The 22,020-nt window shown below is 35.3% G+C and overlaps 1 protein-coding gene across 2 annotated transcripts; it reads left to right on the top strand.

Annotated features, from left to right (window-relative positions):
• Window positions 1–14: 14 nt before the first annotated feature.
• On the top strand, window positions 15–21,761 carry zgc:113337. 2 transcript variants are annotated; one of them, XR_015498822.1, is made up of 10 exons: window positions 88–151; window positions 2,532–2,647; window positions 2,750–2,825; window positions 2,903–3,223; window positions 5,137–5,466; window positions 13,840–14,124; window positions 16,955–17,056; window positions 18,112–18,172; window positions 18,783–19,385; window positions 19,558–21,488. XR_015498822.1 is itself a non-coding variant. In NM_001013319.3 (9 exon segments), coding segments are annotated over 6 exon segments (1,167 nt in total). In that variant the 5' UTR covers window positions 15–151; window positions 2,532–2,647; window positions 2,750–2,755; the 3' UTR covers window positions 18,171–18,172; window positions 18,783–21,761.
• The last annotated feature ends 259 nt before the right edge of the window (window positions 21,762–22,020 follow it).

Raw genomic sequence — 22,020 nt, 5'->3', positions numbered from 1 at the left:
TCATTGAGTTTTGATGCGGCTCCACCATGTGCTTGACGCTGTGTTAGTGATGGGTGGAGAAAGGGCTGCTTGCTGTCCAGTTGGATCAGTGTGGAGAAGAGTGTGTTGTGTTTGTACAGCTGAGAGCGGAGGGCATCGACACTACACAGAGGTATGTCAAAATACATCATTAATTAATTACTCTTCCTTATCTAATAGTCTGTCCAGTTCAGGTTTCTTTCTCATTACTCACTTTCCAAAAAAAGGACTATTATATGATATTTTAAATCATTTTGAGAGTCAGTAAATGATTGTTTGAAACAAATAGTTTTTAAATATCTACTATCTTTTTATTGTATTTTATACTGTTGAAACCAATTATTACTTTACTTTATCCTTGGGTAATAATATTAGCCTCTTAAAATTAATAAATAATTGTTATTATGGCTGGGGCTGTGTTTGCTGAAAGAAAATTATTCTTTACCATAAAACAATTATTCACTGGTTTCTTAAAACCTACAAATAATTCTGCAAATATAAAAAAAAAAATGCAACACACTGAGCTAAACAACAAAGATAAACAGATTTTATTGTGTAAAGCTTCCTAAAATCATATTTATTCAAAATTCTTAAAAAATTATTATTTTTTTTATTTATTTGAAATTATTGAAACTTTAAAGACAAAACATTTTTTATTATTAGTCCGAATATCAAACTCTCAGAAGGAAAATGTCCTTACTTTGAAGAAAAAAAAGGCAGTTGCGCAGTACTGTCGCATCACAGCAAGAAGGTCGCTGGGTCGCTGGTTCGAACCTCGGCTCAGTTGGCGTTTCTGTGTGGACTTTGCATGTTCTCCCAGCCTTCGCGTTGGTTTCCTCTGGGTGCTTTGGTTTCCCCCACAGTCCAAAGACATGCCGTACAGGTGAATTGGGTAGACTAAATTGTCTGTAGTGTATGAGTGTGTGTGTGAATGTGTGTGTGGATGTTTCCCAGAGATGGGTTGCGGCTGGAAGGGCATCCACTGCGTAAACACTTGCTGGATAAGTTGGCGGTTCATTCCGCTGTGGTGACCCTGGATTAATAAAGGGACTAAGCTGACAAGAAAATGAATGAATGAATAAAACACATTAGACCTTACAATAAACTGTGATTTCTTATATCATTGAAATGTTTAAAGATCTGAAATTTATTTCTACACCAATTTTTATGTATCAAATCCATGTAACCATATATTAAAGAGCTCCTATTATTATAAAAGGTCATATATTGGTCTTGTGGGTTTCCATCAACAGGCTAATACGCATGCAAGGTCAAGAAAAACTTTCAACTTATAATATACATTTATTTTTACCTAATTATCTCAATGACTCCCATATGATTCCATACGGGAATCCCATATGATATACTGTGGCAATACTGTGGCATTGTTGTTAAATGAACTTTAACCATTTCCACACATTAATGGGAATTCCATCCCCTGGTATTAAGGTTTGGGTGGGCTCAAGTTTTCACAAATCTGGCACCTTATATATCGCAATGTTTTGTATCATCTAATCGACTCTAAGTCAACTATATATATATATATATATATATATATATATATATATATATATATATATATATATATATATATATATATATATATATATATATATATATATATATTTATTTATTTATTTATTTATTTATTTATACAGCAGGGAAAATAAGGATTGAACACGTCATTTTTTTTTTTTTCCAGGAAATAATTTTTCTAAAGGAGCTGTTGACATGTAATTGAGCCAGATTTTGGTAAAAACCCAAACAATAAAAACTTGAAAATATAACATTTTGAACAATATGTTGTGTGTAATAACAATAAAATGACACAAGAAGAGCGTACCGAACTACTGAACCATATTTAATACTTTATGTAAAGGCTTTTTTGGAGATGGCAGCTCAAAGACGCCTCTCAGATTGAGAATGTAGTCACATGAATTGCTCAGATATAATTTTTTAACAGAGTAAACATCTTGATGTTCAGTGGGTCTTGTCTATCAAATCTGATCTTGAATTGGTATTTTATATTGTATTCAAGGTAGGTGATTGGCTGAGCCATTCTACAGCTTAAGTTTTCCTTGACTGTTCTGGATCATTTTCTTGCTGAAATGTCCACCCTGGTTTCATCTGCATCATCCTGCTAATGTAGATGTTGGACTGAAACTGCCAATTTTAATTTACTATAAGGAATAGGGCGATGAACTACTGAGTGATTTCAGCTGCTGTCTGGGCTTTCACTGCCTTTTACACCTTCCTTTCTTCATGTGTTCAATACTTTTTCCCTGTGTCATTTCATTTTATTCCACATAACTTCATTTGTAAACTATTTAGCTTTGTTTTCTTTGCATGTATGGATTTCTTTAGTTGTTACCAACATCTGGGGAAAATGTCAAGTCAACGGCACCTTTAAAAATGTTTTGTGAGAAAAATGGTGATGTGTTCAATACATATTTTCCTTGTATTTATTTTCCTGTATTTTCTTTATGTGTCTTCTTTCTATGATATGCTTACAGATGGCAACCATTCAGTAAGATGTTGGAAAAGACCCCAACTGATAAAAACCATTACCTTCACATTCATCCTGCATTCAAACTCTCCTGGACTGTTAAATGCCCTCTCAATACAAAGGGTACAGATCATTTCAAAACAGAAAGTATTCCTGATTTCTAACAAAATTTTATTTATAACCTGCTATAGTATAAAATACATTATGTCCTTCTATTTCCGCTAGGCTAAAATGTTTGTGGTCTCCATGCCAAGATGTCTACAGATTTGTGTGTCTTTGGTAATGGTGTCCCGACTACAAGGTGCGCGGTGTGCAGAAGTCTCATTGTCCTTTGAGTAAGTGTTTATCAGACATGGTCTCACTATTGGTGTGTTTCAGGCAGGGTTTCAGCTCCAGCACGCCTGGAGGCTCTTGTTGAACAGCCCTTCACGCTGAGCTGTACGCTTGTCAAGGCTAGAGGAGAATCAGTGCATCAGATCCGCTGGCTGGATGTGCAGAATCAGACATTAATCTCCTATCAGCCTGGTCAACAAGACAGCGTGAGCGGTCAACAGCATGTGGAGCTTGCCGCTTCTCCAAGAGACGCCAGCGCTATCACTATTAAACGTGTGAGCCATAGGGACGAGGGATGTTATACTTGCATCTTCGATATTCTTCCTAAAGGCTCAAGGGAAGGGCAGACTTGTCTTACAGTTACAGGTAAGTTTTGGAAGATCTTTAAGAAGCAACTACAGTGAAGATTGAAATAAAACATGCTTCAATTTCTTTGAGATCTCTGCGTAGTCATATTTAAAGTTATGCAAACAGTAATAATAAAGCTGTTTTATTGCATATTGAAGTTAAAATTATTAGCCCCCATGTTTATTTTTCCCCCCAATTTCTGTTTAACAGAGATATTTCTTCAACACATTTCTAAACAAATAGTTTTAATAACTCACTTCTATTAACTGATTTATTTTATCTTTGCCATGATGACAGTAAATAATATTTGACTAGATATTTTTCAAGACACTTCTATACAGCTTAATGTGACATTTAAAGACTTAACTAGGTTAATTAGTTTACCTAGGCAGGTTAGGGTAATTAGGCAAGTTATTGTATAATGATGGTTTGTTCTGTAGTCAATCGAAAATAATGTAGCTTAAAGGGGCTAATAATTTTGACAATAAAAACTGCTTTTATTCTAGCCGAATTCAAAACAAATAAGACTTTCTCCAGAAGAAAAATATGATCAGACATACTGTAAAAATGTCCTTGCTCTGTTAAACATTATTTGGGAAATATTTAAAAAAGAAAACAAAAAAAATTCAAAGTATGGTTAATAATTCTGACTTCAGCTATATGTTCTCTGTCTAACTGGAGAAAGACTGAACACAAAGACTAAAAAGTAAAAAAAGTGAAAGAAAGGTAATGTTTTCTGTAGTTTGGTCTCTTATAAAACTTCATGGCAAAGTGAGTGGAAATGTTAATCAGAAGCTCCTTCAGCACAATGTGCTTCCTTCCCTGCATTCATCTCTCAATCAGCCAGTAATTTTATGCAGGACAATGAGCCCTGCCACACAGAATAACAGATAAAGCAGCTCAATTGTGAATTAATGAAATGGCCAGCCCAAGGTCCTGATCTAAACCTGATTAAAAATATCTGTAAAATCCATGGCAACTAAGGCCGTACTCACACTAGGTACAGTTGCCTCGACCCGGGCCAAAGCACGCTTGTCCCCACTCCCGTCTCCCCCGACGGCCCGCGCTCACACCACAAACGGGCATCGGCACGCTTACGTCATCGCTGCTGGGCTGTTTAGTGAGAAGCACTCTCTCACTCAGCAGCACAGTGGAGATCTCTCTAGTTTCTTCTAGTCATTTCAGTTGTTTGATATTCCGTCAAATATTTCGACAAACAGTCCTTAGGGATGCGGGGACACGCAGTCAGATATTTCGCCATAACAGATCCGCCACTTTTGGCGCTCATAAACAATCATAAAGCTCTCGTGCTGCAGGAATGAGGAGGTCTGCTGAAGGCGCGCAGCTGTCGTGCAGTGAGGAGTTCTCGTCTTTAACAAACTACGGCAGTTTGCGTTCACTGAACAGTAAGAATGATTAATAAATCCATATGAAACAGTCCCTTAAAAGTCACGTCTCGCTTTCAGTTTCGGGCTTTGGCGCGTTTTGCACTCACACACAAGCGCACCCAAGTGAACCGCGCTCAGGCACACCTCTTCCTACCGGGCCAGGGCCGGCCAAGTGAACCGTGCTTGAGCCTGATCTCTGATCAGTTACTATTCATAATTTTATTAACTACAGTATAAGTAGTTCCAAACCAATATGAGTGTCTTCCTTCTATTGAAAACTAACAAACAAATAAGATTGTATGAAGAATTTGTGGAAGAGCATGTTGCTGGTCCACCTTGTGGTTTTGGATATCGTGTTGTGGACACTGCAATGTTCATGCAAGTGAGAAACAGCAGAATTATGAATATCAAATATCTCAATATAAATTGAGAATCAAATATGTCAATATTTAATGAATTCAACACCCCTTTACTGTTTCTTGGGTGAATGTGAATGTTGCTGTATTGTTAGTACAGCAGTAACTTATTTTCATTGTTTTGCAGCAACTGTGATCCCAGAGGGCAATAAGACTGCAGTGGGTGGAAAACAAATCACTCTGGCCTGTCGGTACGGCCTGCCGGAGAAAGTCAAACAGGTTTTGTGGAAGAAGATTGTGACTAAAGCAGAATCCCGTGAAATTGCGTTTTTTGCAAAGCAGAGTGATCCTGTGATTGAAGAAGAGTTTGTGGAGCGTGTGAGTCTGAGTCCTTCCCTGTCTGACACACAGCTCACGCTGTGGCCAGTCCAATCCGAAGATGAGGCCTGCTACACCTGTGAGTTTCACACATACCCGGATGTCATAAAGAGCGCCACCAGCTGCCTTACTGTGTTTGGTAAGTCTCAAAATGTTTGACCACATTTACTATCAAAAATAATTATTAACTGAGTTAAACAACTCACTGGTTTATATGACCCATTCAAAGTGAGTCTCCAGTGAACAACTCATTGATTCAAATGATTTGTTCAGAGTGAGTTTCCAGTAAACAACTCACTAATTAGAATGATCTGTTCAGAGTAAGTATCTGGTAAACAACTCACTGATTCAAATGATCTGTTCAAATACACGTACCTTCGATCATTCGATTTTGACAGAGAGATTGAATCGGCTTAATAGGTCCACTCCAGCACCCCAGCACCCGTATTTCCCAGAATGCAATGTGATTGTGACATCCCAACAGTGTAGTTCCCAAGTGCTCAAGGGTTTAGGGCATTCTATTTAAACCCATTCAGGTAATGTTATATATGCCAATAGTGGGCACTTGTGTGAGGTAATCAAAGACAAACATCCGAGGGAATGAGATGGAGGGAGGCTAGCGAAGGCATACAAAATTGCACTGGAATGCAGCCTTAAGTTGCGTCAAAAAATGTCACACTATACACTATGCACTATGTACTTATGCACTTACACACTAAGGGGACTATTTTGACGGTCCATGCGGAAAACGGAAAGCGCAGGGCGTAAACACTTTTAGGGCATGTCAGAATTTGTATTTGCTCATTTAAGGACGGGAAAATCCGCTTTGCGCCATGGCGCATGGTCTAAAAGGGTTGAGTTTATTTTCTTAATGAGTTATAGGTGTGTTTTGAGAATAAACCAATCAGAGTCTCATCTCCCATTCCCTTTAAGAGCCAGCTGCGTCACGCCATAAGCGCATTTGCTAATTACTTGACGTAAAGTAAGTGTAAGTGGAAAAACTGAGCATTTCACTAGCAAACAGTTAAATTTTAACAGTTTTTTTTTAAACAAAAAACAGTTAAACAAAGCATCTACCGTGCAAGATTGAGAGATAAATGATCTACTTTCACTTTTGCTCTCGTGGATAGCCTTTAGAAACCTTTACGCACAGACATAAAATTGCCTGAAGTAATTTTATGTAAAGAATTGTAATGTTATATATGTTTTATTATATTTCTATTTTGTCAGTTTTAAGCCTCCTGTGGACAGGTGTTGAGAATAGGCAAGTTTGCTAAAACACTTAAACAAATGCATTTGGTTTTCCAGTGTAATTGTGATGTCCATGTCAAATAAATAAATAAATAAATAAAATAAACATCAATTTGCTTATAAATAATTAATTTAGTTTGTTAAGGGCAAATATTTGTTTCAAAACTATTTCTAAATTCAGTTCTAATTTCCAGCAAACGAATAAATGAACAATAATAATGAAGTGTGTTCAAAAACCTGAGTTATATCCTAAAACACATGCTGTGCCCCATATGGTCTAAAACCTGACAGGTGGGCAAATCTAAGCTTGTTTTTAATAAAACAAATATAAATATGGATATAATAAATAATACTGCTAATAATAATAACATTATACAAAAGCAAATTGTTATGAATGAACTGAAAAAGCCTCCCGAGATGAAGAAGGCAAATAAACAATGGTTTTTCATATTTATGTAGGCTAGAAAATAATATGTTTTGTAATATTTTAATCCTTTATATTTATATCCTATATCTATTCTTATTATATCCTATATATCCTTAATATTTAAATGTTTTTATATGTAAAGATATTTGCCTATTGCTCTACATCTTGTGTGTAGGCTATTAAGCAGTGTGTAAGTAAGGCGCAACTCTGCGCTGGAGATTAGACCGGGTTTGTTTTGGTCTAATGAAAAATCTATTATAGTCTCTCAAAATAGCAACGCGCCAGCAGTGCGCCTCAGAACGCCTTCCTTTTTAGACCAGAACGCCTATGGGTGCACATATGAGCACAAATGCATTTGCCATTTAAACAACGTGTTGCAAAACAGCAAAACGACTCTTGCGCCAAGCTGAAACTAGCAAATAACTTTTGCGCCGCGCCTTGCACCGCATTGCGCCAGGTGTATGATAGTGCCCTAAGCAGAATAGTATATGTATGTAGTGTCATCCCAAATGGAACACTAATGTTTTTTTACTAAGCGGACATTTAACCCATTTCCCAGATGACTTTTGACAGTGGCCAAATTAGTGAAATAAATTAACAAAGTACCAAATAATTTCGCTTTCACAATTTAAAATAAATAAAGTTATACAACATTTGCACTAGACAGCTCCGCCTCTTCCACTACGTGAGAAAAACTGTGGTCATTAAATGCATCAAGTGTCCATTATTACACACTTCATTTTACCGGTCAAATGAGTGCATCATGCGGGTAATTAAATCGCGCTTATTATTTTTTGAGTTTTCAGTGTAAACGTACTACTTACACTATTAATACTACAAAATGGCATAGAATAGTGCATAAGTATACGATTTTAGACGCACCTTTAGATTAGAATGATCCGTTCAGAGTGAGTAGACAATTCACCTATTCAAATTATCTATTCAGAGTGATCCATTCAAAGTGAGTCTACAGTAAACAACTTGCTGATTCAAGTGATCTGTTCAAAGTGAGTTTTCAGTTTTCAAGTGATTCATTTAGAGTAAGTCTACGGAAAACAACTCACTCGTTCAAGTGTTTTATTTAGACTGAGTCTACAGTAAACAACTTGCTAATTCAAGTGATTAATTTAAAGTGAGTCTACAGAAAATACCTTGCTGACTCAAGTGATCCATTTAGAGTGAGTCTACAGTCAACAACTTACTGATTCAAGTGATTCAGTTAAAATGAGTCTACAGTAAATACCTTGCTGACTCAAGTTATCCATTTAGAGTGAGTCTACAGTAAACACCTCACTCATTTAAGTGATTCATTTAGAGTGAGTCTACAGTAAAGACCTCACTCATTTAAGTGATTAATTTAGAGTGAGTCTATAATAAACAACTTGCTGATTCAAGTGATTCATTTAAAGTGAGTCTACAGAAAATACCTTGCTGACTCAAGTGATCCATTTAGAGTGAGTCTACAGTAAACAACTCACTCATTCAAGTAATTCATTTAGACTGACTCTACAGTAAACAACTCACTCATTCAAGTGATTCATTTAGACTGACTCTACAGTAAACAACTCACTCATTCAAGTGATTCATTTAGAGTGAGTCTACAGTAAACAACTCACTCATTCAAGTGATTCATTTAGAGTGAGTCTACAGTAAACAACTTGCTGATTTAAGTGATTCATTTAGAGTGAGTCTACAGTAAGCAACTCACTGATTCAAGTGATTCATTTATAGTGAGTCTACAGTAAATACCTTGCTGACTCAAGTGATCCATTTAGAGTGAGTCTACAGTAAACAACTCACTTATTCAAGTGATTAATTAAAAGTGAGTCTACAGTAAATACCATGCTGACTCAAGTAATCCATTTAGAGTGAGTCTACAGTAAACAACTCACTGATTCAAGTGATCTGTTCAAAGTGAGTTTTCAGTTTTCAAGGGATTCATTTAGAATGAGTCTAGAGTAAACAACTTGCTAATTTAAGTGATTCATTTAGAGTCAGTCTACAGTAAACAACTCACTGATTCAAGTGATTCATTTAAAGTGAGTCTACAGTAAATACCTTGCTCACTCAAGTAATCCATTTAGAGTGAGTCTACAGTAAACAACTCACTCATTCAAGTGATTAATTAAAAGTGAGTCTACAGTAAATACCTTGCTAATTTGGGTGATCTATATAGACTGAGTCTACAGTTAAAGATTCATTGGATTTACAAACTGCTGTGAATGAGGTTCAGTACACATGTCCCATGTTTTTACTTGAACTGTACTGAATTATCTTTGTGATTATTAGAATATAACAAGTTTTGGTACTTTCCTGCAAAATAAACATTCACAGTAAATACTTTTACTTTTCAGCACACTCAAGTAATATTGAAAATTAGGACTTCTTACTTCTACTGGAGTAATATTTTATTAGGGTATCTGTACTTTTACTCAAGTGTCTGACTTATATAATTAGTCCACTGCCAGTATTTGATTCTTGGACTCTTAATTGAGTGAAAATGTAGTTCAAATCCATTTAAGTGTATGGATCTGCTAGAGCTGTAGCGCAGAGAGAGCAGAACGAAGCTAAATACACACAGAACTGGAGAAATGAGGACAACAGAATGAGAAGGAGAGAGGGACGTGAAAGAAACTGATTGTAGGAGGGTGAGGCTGTGAGATCTATGATTTATTCAGACTGTGGCCAAAGTGAATGACTGTGTCACTGTTCCACTAACACAGGGCTTCTCTCTATGTGCTGCTGTCATTCCCCTGCCCTGTCTCGCTCAGATTGATGTGCACTTCTGCTCTGTGTGCTGCTGTGTTTGTTCAAATCTACAAGATTCAGCAGCTAATAGTTACTGAAATAGAAAGTTCTGTCTTTTACTCAACTTCATGTTGTTTCTAACCTGTGTATATTTATTGCTCCAGGAACATAATAGAAGACTTTCTGAAGCATTGTTTGTTCATACAATAAAAGTTGTTGAGGATCAAAAATAACTTGCATATATACATTGACTTTCATTGCATTTCAAATACATTTTGACGTTTGAAGATAATATTATTAGCCCTTATTAGATTATTTTTTATATATTTCCCAAGTGTAGTTTGATGGAGCAAGACAATTTGTGAATATTTTCTTACTTTTTTCATCTGGACAGTCTGAAGGATTTAAGTTTGGCTTAAGGTCAATATTGTTAGGCCAGTTGATCATATCACTGATCATATTGAAATGATCAGTACCAACTTTCATCATGGCAAAGACAAAATAAACTAGCTATTAAAACTACTGTGTTTAAAAATGTATTAAATTTATCTTTAACTGACTAATAATTTTGACTTTATCTGGATTTTTTAAAAGAAAGGTCGGGTTCAAAATATACAATAAAGCGTAAGTAAATCCTAACATTTTCATATATATATATATATATATATATATATATATATATATATATATATATATATATATATATATATATATATATATATATATATATATATATATATATATATATTTTTTTTTTTTTTTTTTAATCAAATTCATCTAATACAATTTTGGTATTGTTAATTTAGGGTCATTATTTTGTAAGAATGTGAATTGCTTATTCACTGTAGGAATGACAAGCGTAATCCTTTTTTTGCCAGTGTTGTGGTCTGAATGGGCATCTCTGTAGCTTTGAACTTCTGACGAAACTATGTGGGCTGCAAACACTCAGAAATGGCATGCAGATCTGTTAGTTCACAAAGCCAACTCTTACTTTCCAAGCCAACACAAATGCTGATCATTCAGTGGAGTTAATGTATGATTATATCTTGGGATTTGGTTGGTTAGTGTGGCTTTGTTTGGCCTTGTTGATAAATGCTGTTAAGGCAGTAAGCTTGTCTTTTAGCTTTTATGCTGATGTTGTTTTGATTTGTCTAAACCAGTGGTTTGACCCTACAAACATTGGCCACACAATTATAAACAAGAATTCCTTTTCATTTGAGAGAAAACAAAATGGTGAAAATGTATATAATAATGCACCCAATATTTATATATAAATATACCAAATTATTGGTTTATAGATTGTCATTGTTAAAAAAAAAAGTTTTTTCAACTCATTTAATGTTATGAAAGTAAACTGAATCAATAATATGTCTACATCAACCAGAATTTGCTGAGATTTTATTTTAGTATGCTGAGTTACTTCCAACCAAACTGAGTATTAAGTAGAGGAGGAGCTTTCTCTTTGAGCATAATTACCTTGTAGCAAATTAACGGTAAGGGGGCATGGTTCAACGATGACCAGATGTGGAAGCAAATAGTTTAATTGTAGATTACCAAAACAAGCTTTTTTTAAAGTTGATTAAGTTGCATGGATGGTTTAACTTAAGAAATAATGTGCACTAGCAAAATAAACGTTGTAAATGTTGATGTCACATGGATTTTAAAGGGGACCTATTATGCCCCTTTTTACAAGAGGTAAAATAAGTCTCTGATGTTCTTACAGTGTGTATGTGACATATCAGCTCAAAATACCCAATAAATAATGTTTTATAACTTGGAACTTTGAAGCTGTCCCTTTTAGGTTTTAATCCTAATTTTGGGGTCTGCCGCTTTAAATTCAATTGAGATTATGCTCCCAGCCCTCTTTTCAAAAGAAGGTGGAGCTGCAAATGTCTATTGCTGAGTCCCAATTTACATACTATCCATCCTAAATAGTATTGGAGAATATATGTTAAAAAAATTATGCCAAATGTTCTCAGATGGTCTACTGTTTCTGGTAGAAATTCAAAGTATAGAAAAATCTATACTCTACAATTTATTTGTTTTTAACAAGACTGACGTCCTACGCTAATAAGCAGACTTTCCCCCTCTATTAGCATGGCGTTTTCAATAGCATGAGGGCCCAATGCCAATTCTAGTTTTGTACCCCTTCCCCATTCTCCTTGGCCCTTAAAACATGTGTGCTTCAAAATTTACCCCTTAAGCCTGGTTTATAGACTTGGTCTGCGTCAAGTGATCGGCGTGACCCACGGTGCATGCAACCCACGTAGCTGTGCATTCATACTTCTGTGTGGATTCTGTTGCTCTGCATTAACACTTCCGAAACACTAGTTGGCAGTAAGGTGTTTATGTTCCTCTATGTCGACTGTCGAGTTTCTTCGCTGGTGTTTTGTTTTTTCTGAACGCTTCCTTAATGTACAAGTGGTTCAAACTCGCTCATTTTGAGGCAAGAACCAGCGGACGTGCAACAACTTTAACCTTGAGGTAAACACAAAACAGAACTTTCCATCCGGAGCTCCTTCATGGGACTCCAAACATGTAAACAATCAGTCCACCGGGCTCACGCGGCTCTTGGTCCTGCCTACATTCTTCAGCCAAGCCGACCAATCACCACATGTAGTTACATTTTTGGAATAAAAAGCGACGTTAACGACCACGGCAAGTGCTTTGTGTCCACATATAGGCCGCACCGAAGCATACGTGTGCGCTTGACGCAGAAGTATAAATCAGCCTTAAGAAATAAGACACCACTACAATGCCTGCACATGTCATTATATGTCATTGTGAGCTCTTTCTTCATGTAAGATCAGACGATGACGACTGCTGTAGTTATTTCAGTTGTGTTATTTTTTGGTATTAATCTTTAGGAAATCACTGAAGTTATTTATCATGTTATCATAATGATAATGTGGCAATAAGATCATAACTACTGTATACTGCACATTTACACTGTGGCCATATTAATCTATGCAAACACACAAAAACAACAGTAACATAGCAGAAACTGTAAAATGGTCGTTCCCAGCCACTAGACTTTTCTGCTAGGGTATTCAAGTGTCATCGAGAATGTTGTTGGACTGCTATATGAGAGGAACATGAACGCAGTTATGAATATATTAAAACACGTGCTTGTTTGTTGTAAAAATTTGTAATAATGACAAAATTACTCTTGTGGATCTCCTTATTCCGGGTGAAGCTATCCTGCCGTTGTGGCTGGTGTATTCTGGGAAAATTTCTTACCCCTTGGTTTCAAATGTGGTCCTAAAAAATCTCCATTTGAAAGGCTATTTAGCCCTTCCCCTTAGCCCTACGCCTTCAAGCTAAAGAGAACTGGGACAGGGCTAAACGGCAGAATTGGGATTGGGCCTAAGTTTGAGGTGTTGTTAATTTTTTTAATAATTCAAAAAACCAAAGTTAATTATTCTGCTTATACTAAAGTTACCATGCTTAAAGACGCTGTTCAAATGTTGTATTTCAAGACACTTTTCAGGTTTATGGCCTCAAAGTGCTCCTGTGTGCAGAGTTAGTTTCTTACAAACCTCATATGTGATATGTAATTGTACTGCAGTCAAAACCTGCCTGGAACTACTTCATGCTGCCTTTTGAGCATTGGGAAGATTTGTGTGATGTCTATGCTGATAGTCATTCACTTGCATTGGGGCATTTTTCCTAAACACAATAGTTTTAATAACTCATTTCTAATAACTGACTTATTTTATCTTTGCCATGATGACAGTACATAATACTTTACTAGATATTTTTCAAGACACTTGAATTGAGCTTAAAATGCTATTTAAAGACTTAGATTAATTAGGCAAGTTAGGATGATTAGGCAAGTCATTGTATAACGAAGGTTTGTTCTGTAGACTATCTAAAGCAAATATTGCTTAAGGGAGCTAATAATATTAAAATTTATATTAGAAACATATAAAACTGCTTTTATTGTAGCTGAAATGAAACATATACTGTAAGACTTACTCCAGAAGTAAAGGTGTTAGCAAAAATACTGTGAAAAATTACTTGCTCTGTTCACATCATTTGGAAATGAAAACTCACAATTTTGACTTCTTATTTCCACATTTTCAGTCCTGCCTAAACCTCAAGTAAGCTACAAGACCACATCGCCAGGAGTGATCGAGGCGAACTGTACAGCCGTGGCCCGACCAAAGGCTGAAATAGTGTGGAATGTGGAGGGGAATGACAGAACCATCGGTCCACCTGTGACCATCGATGTCCAGCAGAGTGACGGGACGACTCTGGTCATCAGCACCTTGACCATCCAGGCTGGACTCCTGAAGGACGTCTCCGTCAAATGTCTGGTTCATCATAAAGGACTGGAGACGGCCATTGCTGTTTCCATGAACACTAAAAGTAAGTGAAATCTGTTTATAACTATATATTGATTTGGTAAGACTCTTTTTTTGTTAGAAAGTATGTGTAGTAGGGTATTTGTCATGAATGTTGATGTCACCTCAAGTCATGAAAGAAAAGTATGAAGACGTACTTTTATCATAATGGAACTAATAAACTTTATTTGATTAATATTTGTTAGTTAAGCATAAATCAGACAAATAAGTACAAGATTTATGTAGTAATATCAATACATCCAATGTGTATTAAATTAATTCATCTAATTTGTGCAGCATTGCGCTCCTGCGTTTTAAGTAAACTAATTCCATAGAATTTAGGATGGATCTGTCTTTTTCTACAGCTAGATATGTTTATACCATATTCATCTGATTTAATCTAATAATATTCCATTTTAACTGATTTAGATTGATTCTAAGGAATCTGACAACATACAATTCACAAAGCTGACAAGTTAAATAAAATCAAAAGATTCCAAACAGTTAATAATAAGCTTCATTGTGATTTTTTTATGTTATGTTATAGGCCATCAGTGTGTGACTGAGAGTAAATAAGGAGTCCTAGAACATGACTTTTTTATTACTTTTTTAAAACTTAGTCTATATAAAGATAAATAATTAAGGTCTAATTAAGATTTAATCAGTTTTTGTTGGGACAACATGAGGGATTTGTGTGAAACCCAACCTTTTTTTTTTTTTTTTTGTGCAAAAATGTAGTTACATAATGGTATTGGTCACACTTTACAATAAGGTTCATTAGTTAATGTTAATTAATGCATTTACTAACATGAACAAACAATGAACAATACATTTACTACAGTATTTATGTTAATAAACGTTAGTTAATGAAAATACAGTAGTTCATTGTTAGTTCATATTGCATTAACTCATGGTGCATTATCTAATGTTAACAAGCATGGACTTGAATGTTAATAATGCATTAGTAAATGTTCAATTATGATGAATAAATGCTGTACATGTGTTGTTAATGATTAGTTCATGTTAGTAAATGCATTAACTAATAAACCTTATTGTAAAGTGTTACCATGGCATTTCCAAGGGCTTTACTGCTGCTTTTTCCACCTCCATTTGTCTGTTAACATCTGATTTCCAGAAACATTAACACTAGAAATCACTAAAACTAGTATTCGCTGACAACATAAATGGTTTTCGCACAGTATGAACATTATTTGACATGCATGAAGCAACCTTTTGCATGCATGAAACAGTATGAAACAACCTTTTTAAATTTTATATTATATCAAGATAATAATAGCATTGTATACAAAGCTCTTTTTTATTGTACACAAGAAACTGAATTACTACTGTTTAGCACATTCCAAACAGCTTTATAGATTTTATGATGGTATATGTTGTATAAATTGTGTATAGCAAAATATTGAGTGAGCTCAGAGAATTTGTTGTAATGTAAAAAATCTGCTTTAGATATCAAATGTAAAAACCTGGTAAGTTGTAAAAATGTCTTGATCTGAAATAGTTGTCTACCAGTGGACAGAAATACTCAGGGAAACAAACCTTTAAAGCCAAGAAAACACTTCTGTAGTTTATACAAAGGGTGGAAGAGGAACAGATCTTAATCACAAAAGGCTGCAGTGTTGTCCTGAGACTGTCATAACTTGCAGTCTTGTTATATCAGACTGGTTATATTCCTTGGGTTATTTTTTAAGCCCCTGTATATAATGTAGAGTTAGTTAAACACAAGTGCTGTTTAATTTGACTTCTGGATTTATCTCTGTTTTAAACTTTTTTTCAGCAACTGGACACTTTTGGCCCTCTGGAATTTTGAAAAGTAAAACTTATTGTTGGAAGATGATTATTGTTTGAGCACTCTCTTCACACGCTAGAATTGTTTATCTACAAAAGAAATGTCCATCTGTGGACTTATCCCCATGAACATTTCTACAGTTTGGACATTTATTCTTTCTTCCTGTTTACTCAAATAGTCTGCAGTAGCGAAAACAAGAGACTTATTAGAAGCAGATGGCAATCTCTGGTTTTAAGACTTCAGGATAAATCCCATCTCACACTCAATACACCACAATTATTATAGTATAAATACAGCACAACATACAAAAGAGAGATCGACTTATAAAGTCACTTACCAGTTTAATAATGATTTGATCAGCTGTAGTTTAAATATAATGCTGTATTTTTGGTCTCAGTATGAAAAGCTAATGGCTGCCGACGCGCTGTCCCTTATAAATTATAAATATTGAAAAATAGACACTATCTATATAAACAAACTGCATAGTTACAATCTAAACAACTACATTCTCACATAAAAACACCTCAAAAGTACATTATGTTGCCCAAAAGCAGCAATATTTGTAAAACTGTAGAGCAGGGGTGGCCAACCCTGTTCCTGGAGAGCCACCTTGCTGCAGATTTCAGTTGCAACCCATATCAAACACACCTGCCTGTAATTATCACTTGGTGTTCAGGTCCTAATTAATTGGTTCAGGTGTGTTTGATATGGGTAGCAAATGAAATCTGCAGGAAAATGGCTCTCCAGGAACAGGGTTGGCCACTCTGTAGAGTGTCCTCTGCTTGTTGCTGTATGTGGGCGGAGTAATACACAAAGGTGAAGGGTGAAGAGGCTGGACGAGTGCTGCTACTGACAGAATATTGCACGGCTATCAGCCAATCAGATTCAACAACCAGACAAAACTGTGGTATAAATGGGATATAAATGTCCCTGAAATATCCAGCAACAGGTTATTGTGCCATTCCTGAAGTGAAATAATAACAAAAAGATTACTGAGAAAAAATCTCTTGTATCAATAAATGATTGTCTTTCACTGTTTTTTTTTCAGTTGGCACAGCTCTTGCCATCCTGATCTCTGTGACTACAGTTGCTTTTCTACTGGTCCTCTGCCTGTGTTTCTGTTTGTGGAAGTGTGTCCTGCGCAAGGATGGTCAGTATTAATGCCAGCACAATCTTATCTTGAAGTCAAACAAAATAACCAAGTTGTAAGATCTCATCCCATATAACTGCTTATCTAGAACAGGCTGATATGATTGTTCCTGAAAAAAGTTTGGAACAACAAATAATTTTCAGTTTTGTTAATGAAATAACATCACAGAAATTGCGTGCAATAAAAAAACATAAAAAAACATGTTTTGACATTTAGATTTTTTATTTTATTTTACCAAACTGGTGTGCTTCAAGAGTTTTTAAGCTCCAAAATGTGTGCATATATTTGAATGAACATCAAAGTTATTTCATGATTTCACACACACACACACACACACACACACACACACACACACACACACACACACACACACACACACACACACACACATACATATATATAAATCATGATATATATCATGGTCGTTGCCACTTTAAAAAAAATTGTTTGTCTGTGACAGAGTCTGGTTTTTGCTATATAGTTTTCTGTTTTATGACTGTCTTGATCCTTTAAAACACAATAGCCTCTTTTACTGCTTCATTATTTTTTAAACTGTAATATTTAAACGTTCAATTGTAATTTAATTTACATCATAAATGAGTGGATCAGATTTATTATATTATGGGTGTGTTTGAGTGTGCACCGTTAGCAATTTTTGCAAACTACACTGTATTTAACTGTAATATGAACTGTATTTTTCTGTAGAAAAGTTACAGTATGTTATTGTATTTTAAAGTTGCATTGTGAAAATGACTGCATATTTTACAGTAAAGACATGCATACAATTATGTTAAAACATGTACAGCAAGATAAATAGTGCTGTTAATATAAATACAGTGTTTTGCTGCAATTGATTTACAGTAAGTTATTGGCAAACTGCTGCCAGTAAGTTCCTGTAGATTCTACATAAAATTGTTTACAGTGTGTGTAAAAAAAAAAAAAAAAAAAAACAATAATGCTTGAAATAATAGATTGAACTGAATTAATGTGTAAATTATTGATCTGTATCACAATATGGCTCCTCATGCTTTTATACTTCTGTTCTACATGCGCAGAGCCTGAAGAGCATCAGATACCGAGAAGAGGCCGAGAAAACAGAGAAGCAGACAGCTGAATGTAGGTGTTTCTTAGAATGCACAGCAGGAAGTGCAAAACATCTTCCTGTGACCTATTTCTGCTTCATTGTCAGGGCTTATAGTGTTAAACGTAGACAATTATTGACTGACCCCATCAGACATTGATCCTACTAGCTGATCAGTCAGAACCTAACAGCATAGTCAGGTTACTACTGTTTATCAGATTTAAAGAGATACATCACCCAAAAAAGAAAATTCTTTCATCATTAACTCATCCTCCACTTGTTCCAAACCTGTTTGATTCTTTCTTTTGTTGAACACAAACGATATACTTAAAAATGCCGGATAAAACAGACATTAGGTGCATCCCAAATTGTACACTTATATCCTACTCCACATCAATTTGTAAATAGTATAAATAGCGCATTGAAAATGAAAATTCTAAAAGAATAAGTGCACTTTAAATATTTGCACGATGCACTTATTCAAGCGATAAACAGAAGACATAAAAGAAAGAAACAAAATCAGGTTTGGGTTAAGTGGAGGATGAGTAAATGATGGGAGAAGTACCATTTTTGTGTGAAAAATAACTTTAACATACAGTATATATGAAATACCTACTTGTTACAGTTACATCTGTGTTTCCACAGAATCGTTCTGATTGTGGCAGACTAAAGCTGCAGTTTTCTTTACAATACGAATTTGCTGAGACACCCGTGAAGATGAAAATCTCTTGTCATCAAGTTCCCTACATTTCCTGCCAAAGAAAACCAGTGACACATCTCTACACGAGGAAAGATGACACATTTCCAACAATTTGTGAATCTATCACTAATATAAAGTTTGCAGGACAGAGGCCAATTTAATTACCATTAATTTGTTTTAATATTGGCATCTATAACTTGTAACTAGCTATTCACTCATAGAAAAAGTAAGAACATTTCAGATATAATTATTGTAAGTAATTACAATGCTACCACAAATTCCAGTGACTTTTGTAAATAGTATGGTTCTGTTGTATCTTTCCTGATGCTAATGTTATGATCAAATATATTCATTCATAGTTTCTTGTAATAATGATTTCACTCTAGCCTTTTAGTTTTAATGTTGAAATTCAGACTGCTGATGAAAGGATGTATGTCCTATAAGGTAGGCATGTTGTAATGGTACAAAAAAAAAGCTGACGTTTTTGATCATTCTGTCCTTTTAGTTTGCATTTTGTGTCAACTTTTCCTTTTTTAGGCTTGTTTAAAGCAGGGGTCACCAACCCTGTTCCTGGAGAGCTACCTTCCTGCAGAATTCAGTCCCAACCCTGATCAAGCACACCTGAACCAATTAATAGTACTTAAAGCAGCACTTGATAATTACAAACAGGTGTGTTTGGTCAGGGTTGCAACTGAAATGTGCAGGAAGGTAGCTCTCCAGGAACAGGGTTGGTGACCCCTGGTTTAAAGGGTCACGAAACACATTTTTTGAGCTGTTGACAGTCATATATGTGTCCCACACTGCTAAAAACACTATTATGACACATATATTTCACTAAAAAGTGAAAATTTGTTGTTTTTGCGAGCAAATTCGAGAAAATTCGGTTTGAAATAAATTTTTGAAGCTGCGTCTTGGCCATGAGATCTTAGCATGTATTCCAGCATGTAGACTGAACGTCTGTACCTAGGAGTACCTTATTACGTCTCTGAGTGTGCTGCATTATTCATGAGTATGGCTTGGTTCAAACCAATCAGTGCGCTCTATTGTGTATGCGGTGCAGCTTCATTAATATGCATGCTAGCTTCGAAGACTGTTCGTACCTGAAACAGTTTTCAGACGGCAGAGAGACGACATGTTGTGTTGCCAAAAGACGTAGGAAAAAAATAAGAATTGTTTGGAGATATGGGTCGTCAGTGTTGCTTTTATAATGTGCTGCAACAAAGGTTTTGTTTTTTATTTTCCTGCTATAAGAGCGCAGTTGGACTCATGTGTGGATCAGTGCACACGACACGCGGCAGAAATACATTTGTACGGAACATTTTTTACTCTTTTTGAGAGTAGAAAAGAGCTTTTTGCATCTAGATATTGTGAAATCCGGATTTGCAGCTCGTCTCCTTTTTAAAAAGATGCGGCTCTAGTTGGTGTTGATTGTTCTGTCTCTACAGATTTGGTAAGTGTGTGTGCTATCAGCGCCCTTTTCTTTGTTCATTCAGATGGCAAAGTTATAGTTTGTATTGTTAGCAGTACTCTTTCAGTGTTTACAGACAAACAGATTTCCAAAATGATTTCCAAGTTACTTAGTTTACGTTAATATCACTACAATATTATGGACTGAAAGATCTGCTGTAAATGCTGCTCTCCGAGTGTAAACATGTGAACACTGCAAGCAAACTATTACTGACCGTCGTGTTTAGTTTTAGACGCATTTTGTGATAGGATAGTCTACACACACACACGGCTTTCTGGCTTACCGAGAAATGTGTTTTTTTCTTATATACGTGCTGAATCAAACATTCCACCGCCATTAAACACAGTCACTGTCTTTCTCCCCTGCGTGCGTGTTTGTTTTGCCTCAAAATCAGCTCGTGACCAAATGGAAACTCCCACTTTTATTCAAATCCTTCCCCTTTTCCCTCCCTCGACACTCCCACCTAAACAGAGTTAGACACACCCACTTTCTTGTCTTTTTCCTAACTAGAAGTGTGAAAACAGCCTGCTGAAACGGGGGTTTCGTGGCCCCTTAAATGTCTTTGGTCAATATGTCATTGATATTGTTTTCAAACTTAGTTATTTCTTAGCTGATCTGTTGTTGAAGCTTTAAATGGCACTGGTCACTCATAAAATGAGCCACACTAACACACTAGTCACACCAGAGCTTCTTTTAGGCCAATCAGACCTGCAAAATGTGACAACACCCTGTCATTCATCAGCTATTGGGCTTAAGCTACATTGAAAATGAAGAGAATAAAGAAAGAACATTTTCTAAAATTACCATTTTTCTCAGTCTTCTGTTTATGTTCAGGAATTTCACTTTAAAGACAAAGAAATTAACCTATTAATAATCAAAAAAGTTAATCACTGAAGAAAAATGCTCATTTTAGAAAGAGATTTTCAGATTGCATTTAGAGGTTTTTGCAACTGAACTCTTTAAATGTACTTTGATAACACTGAGAGGTCATGACCAGCTTCTCAAAGCGTTCACTACAGCAGTGAAAATGCATTATCTGCAGTCTGATTTGGGATGAAATGGATTGCAAATATTGTAGATCTGCTGACTTTATAACCAGAAAATCAGACATGCATATGTACATGTGCAAGCCTTATAATGATAACAACTAATAAAAGGAGATTGTTGTCTTATGCATGATAAATGACTTTTCATATTCCTCGGTTTATGAGAATATTCGCCACACTTAAAGTTTATAAATTTACTCTGAATTTTGTTAGTTCTTAGAGGAATACAGTACTATTTTTCCTAGTGTAATATATAGTTATTGTATGTGTTGTGTGCTTCAAGCTTAAAAATGTGAATGCTATTGACTTGTTTTGTTTTGGTAATACATTTCTATAATTTTACATGAAAAGTCTGGGTTTATTTAATATATTATGATACTTTGTTCTATTAAATTACAGTATGCATTATAGATATTGTGCTTTAGATGTTTATTGATATTTTGAAAGTGTTGTAATGTGACAAAGAAAAAAAACAAACATATTTTGGCTTGGTATATTTTGACTCAAAATAAATATCATCACAGTATTAAAATGATAGTCCATCCAAAAGGAAAATTTCTCATTAGTTTAAGCTCATGCAAAAGATAATTTGAACAATTAATGTTAACCAAACAATTATGGTTCTTACTGACTTCTGTTGTATTTTATATTCAGACTCTTTTGCATTTA

The sequence above is a fragment of the Danio rerio genome, chromosome 9 (genome assembly GCF_052040795.2).
Source record: "Danio rerio strain M-AB ecotype USA chromosome 9, GRCz13ab, whole genome shotgun sequence".
NCBI lineage: Eukaryota > Metazoa > Chordata > Actinopteri > Cypriniformes > Danionidae > Danio > Danio rerio.
Note: the sequence above shows the minus strand (reverse complement) of the source record. Positions and strands in the feature narration are given on the sequence as shown.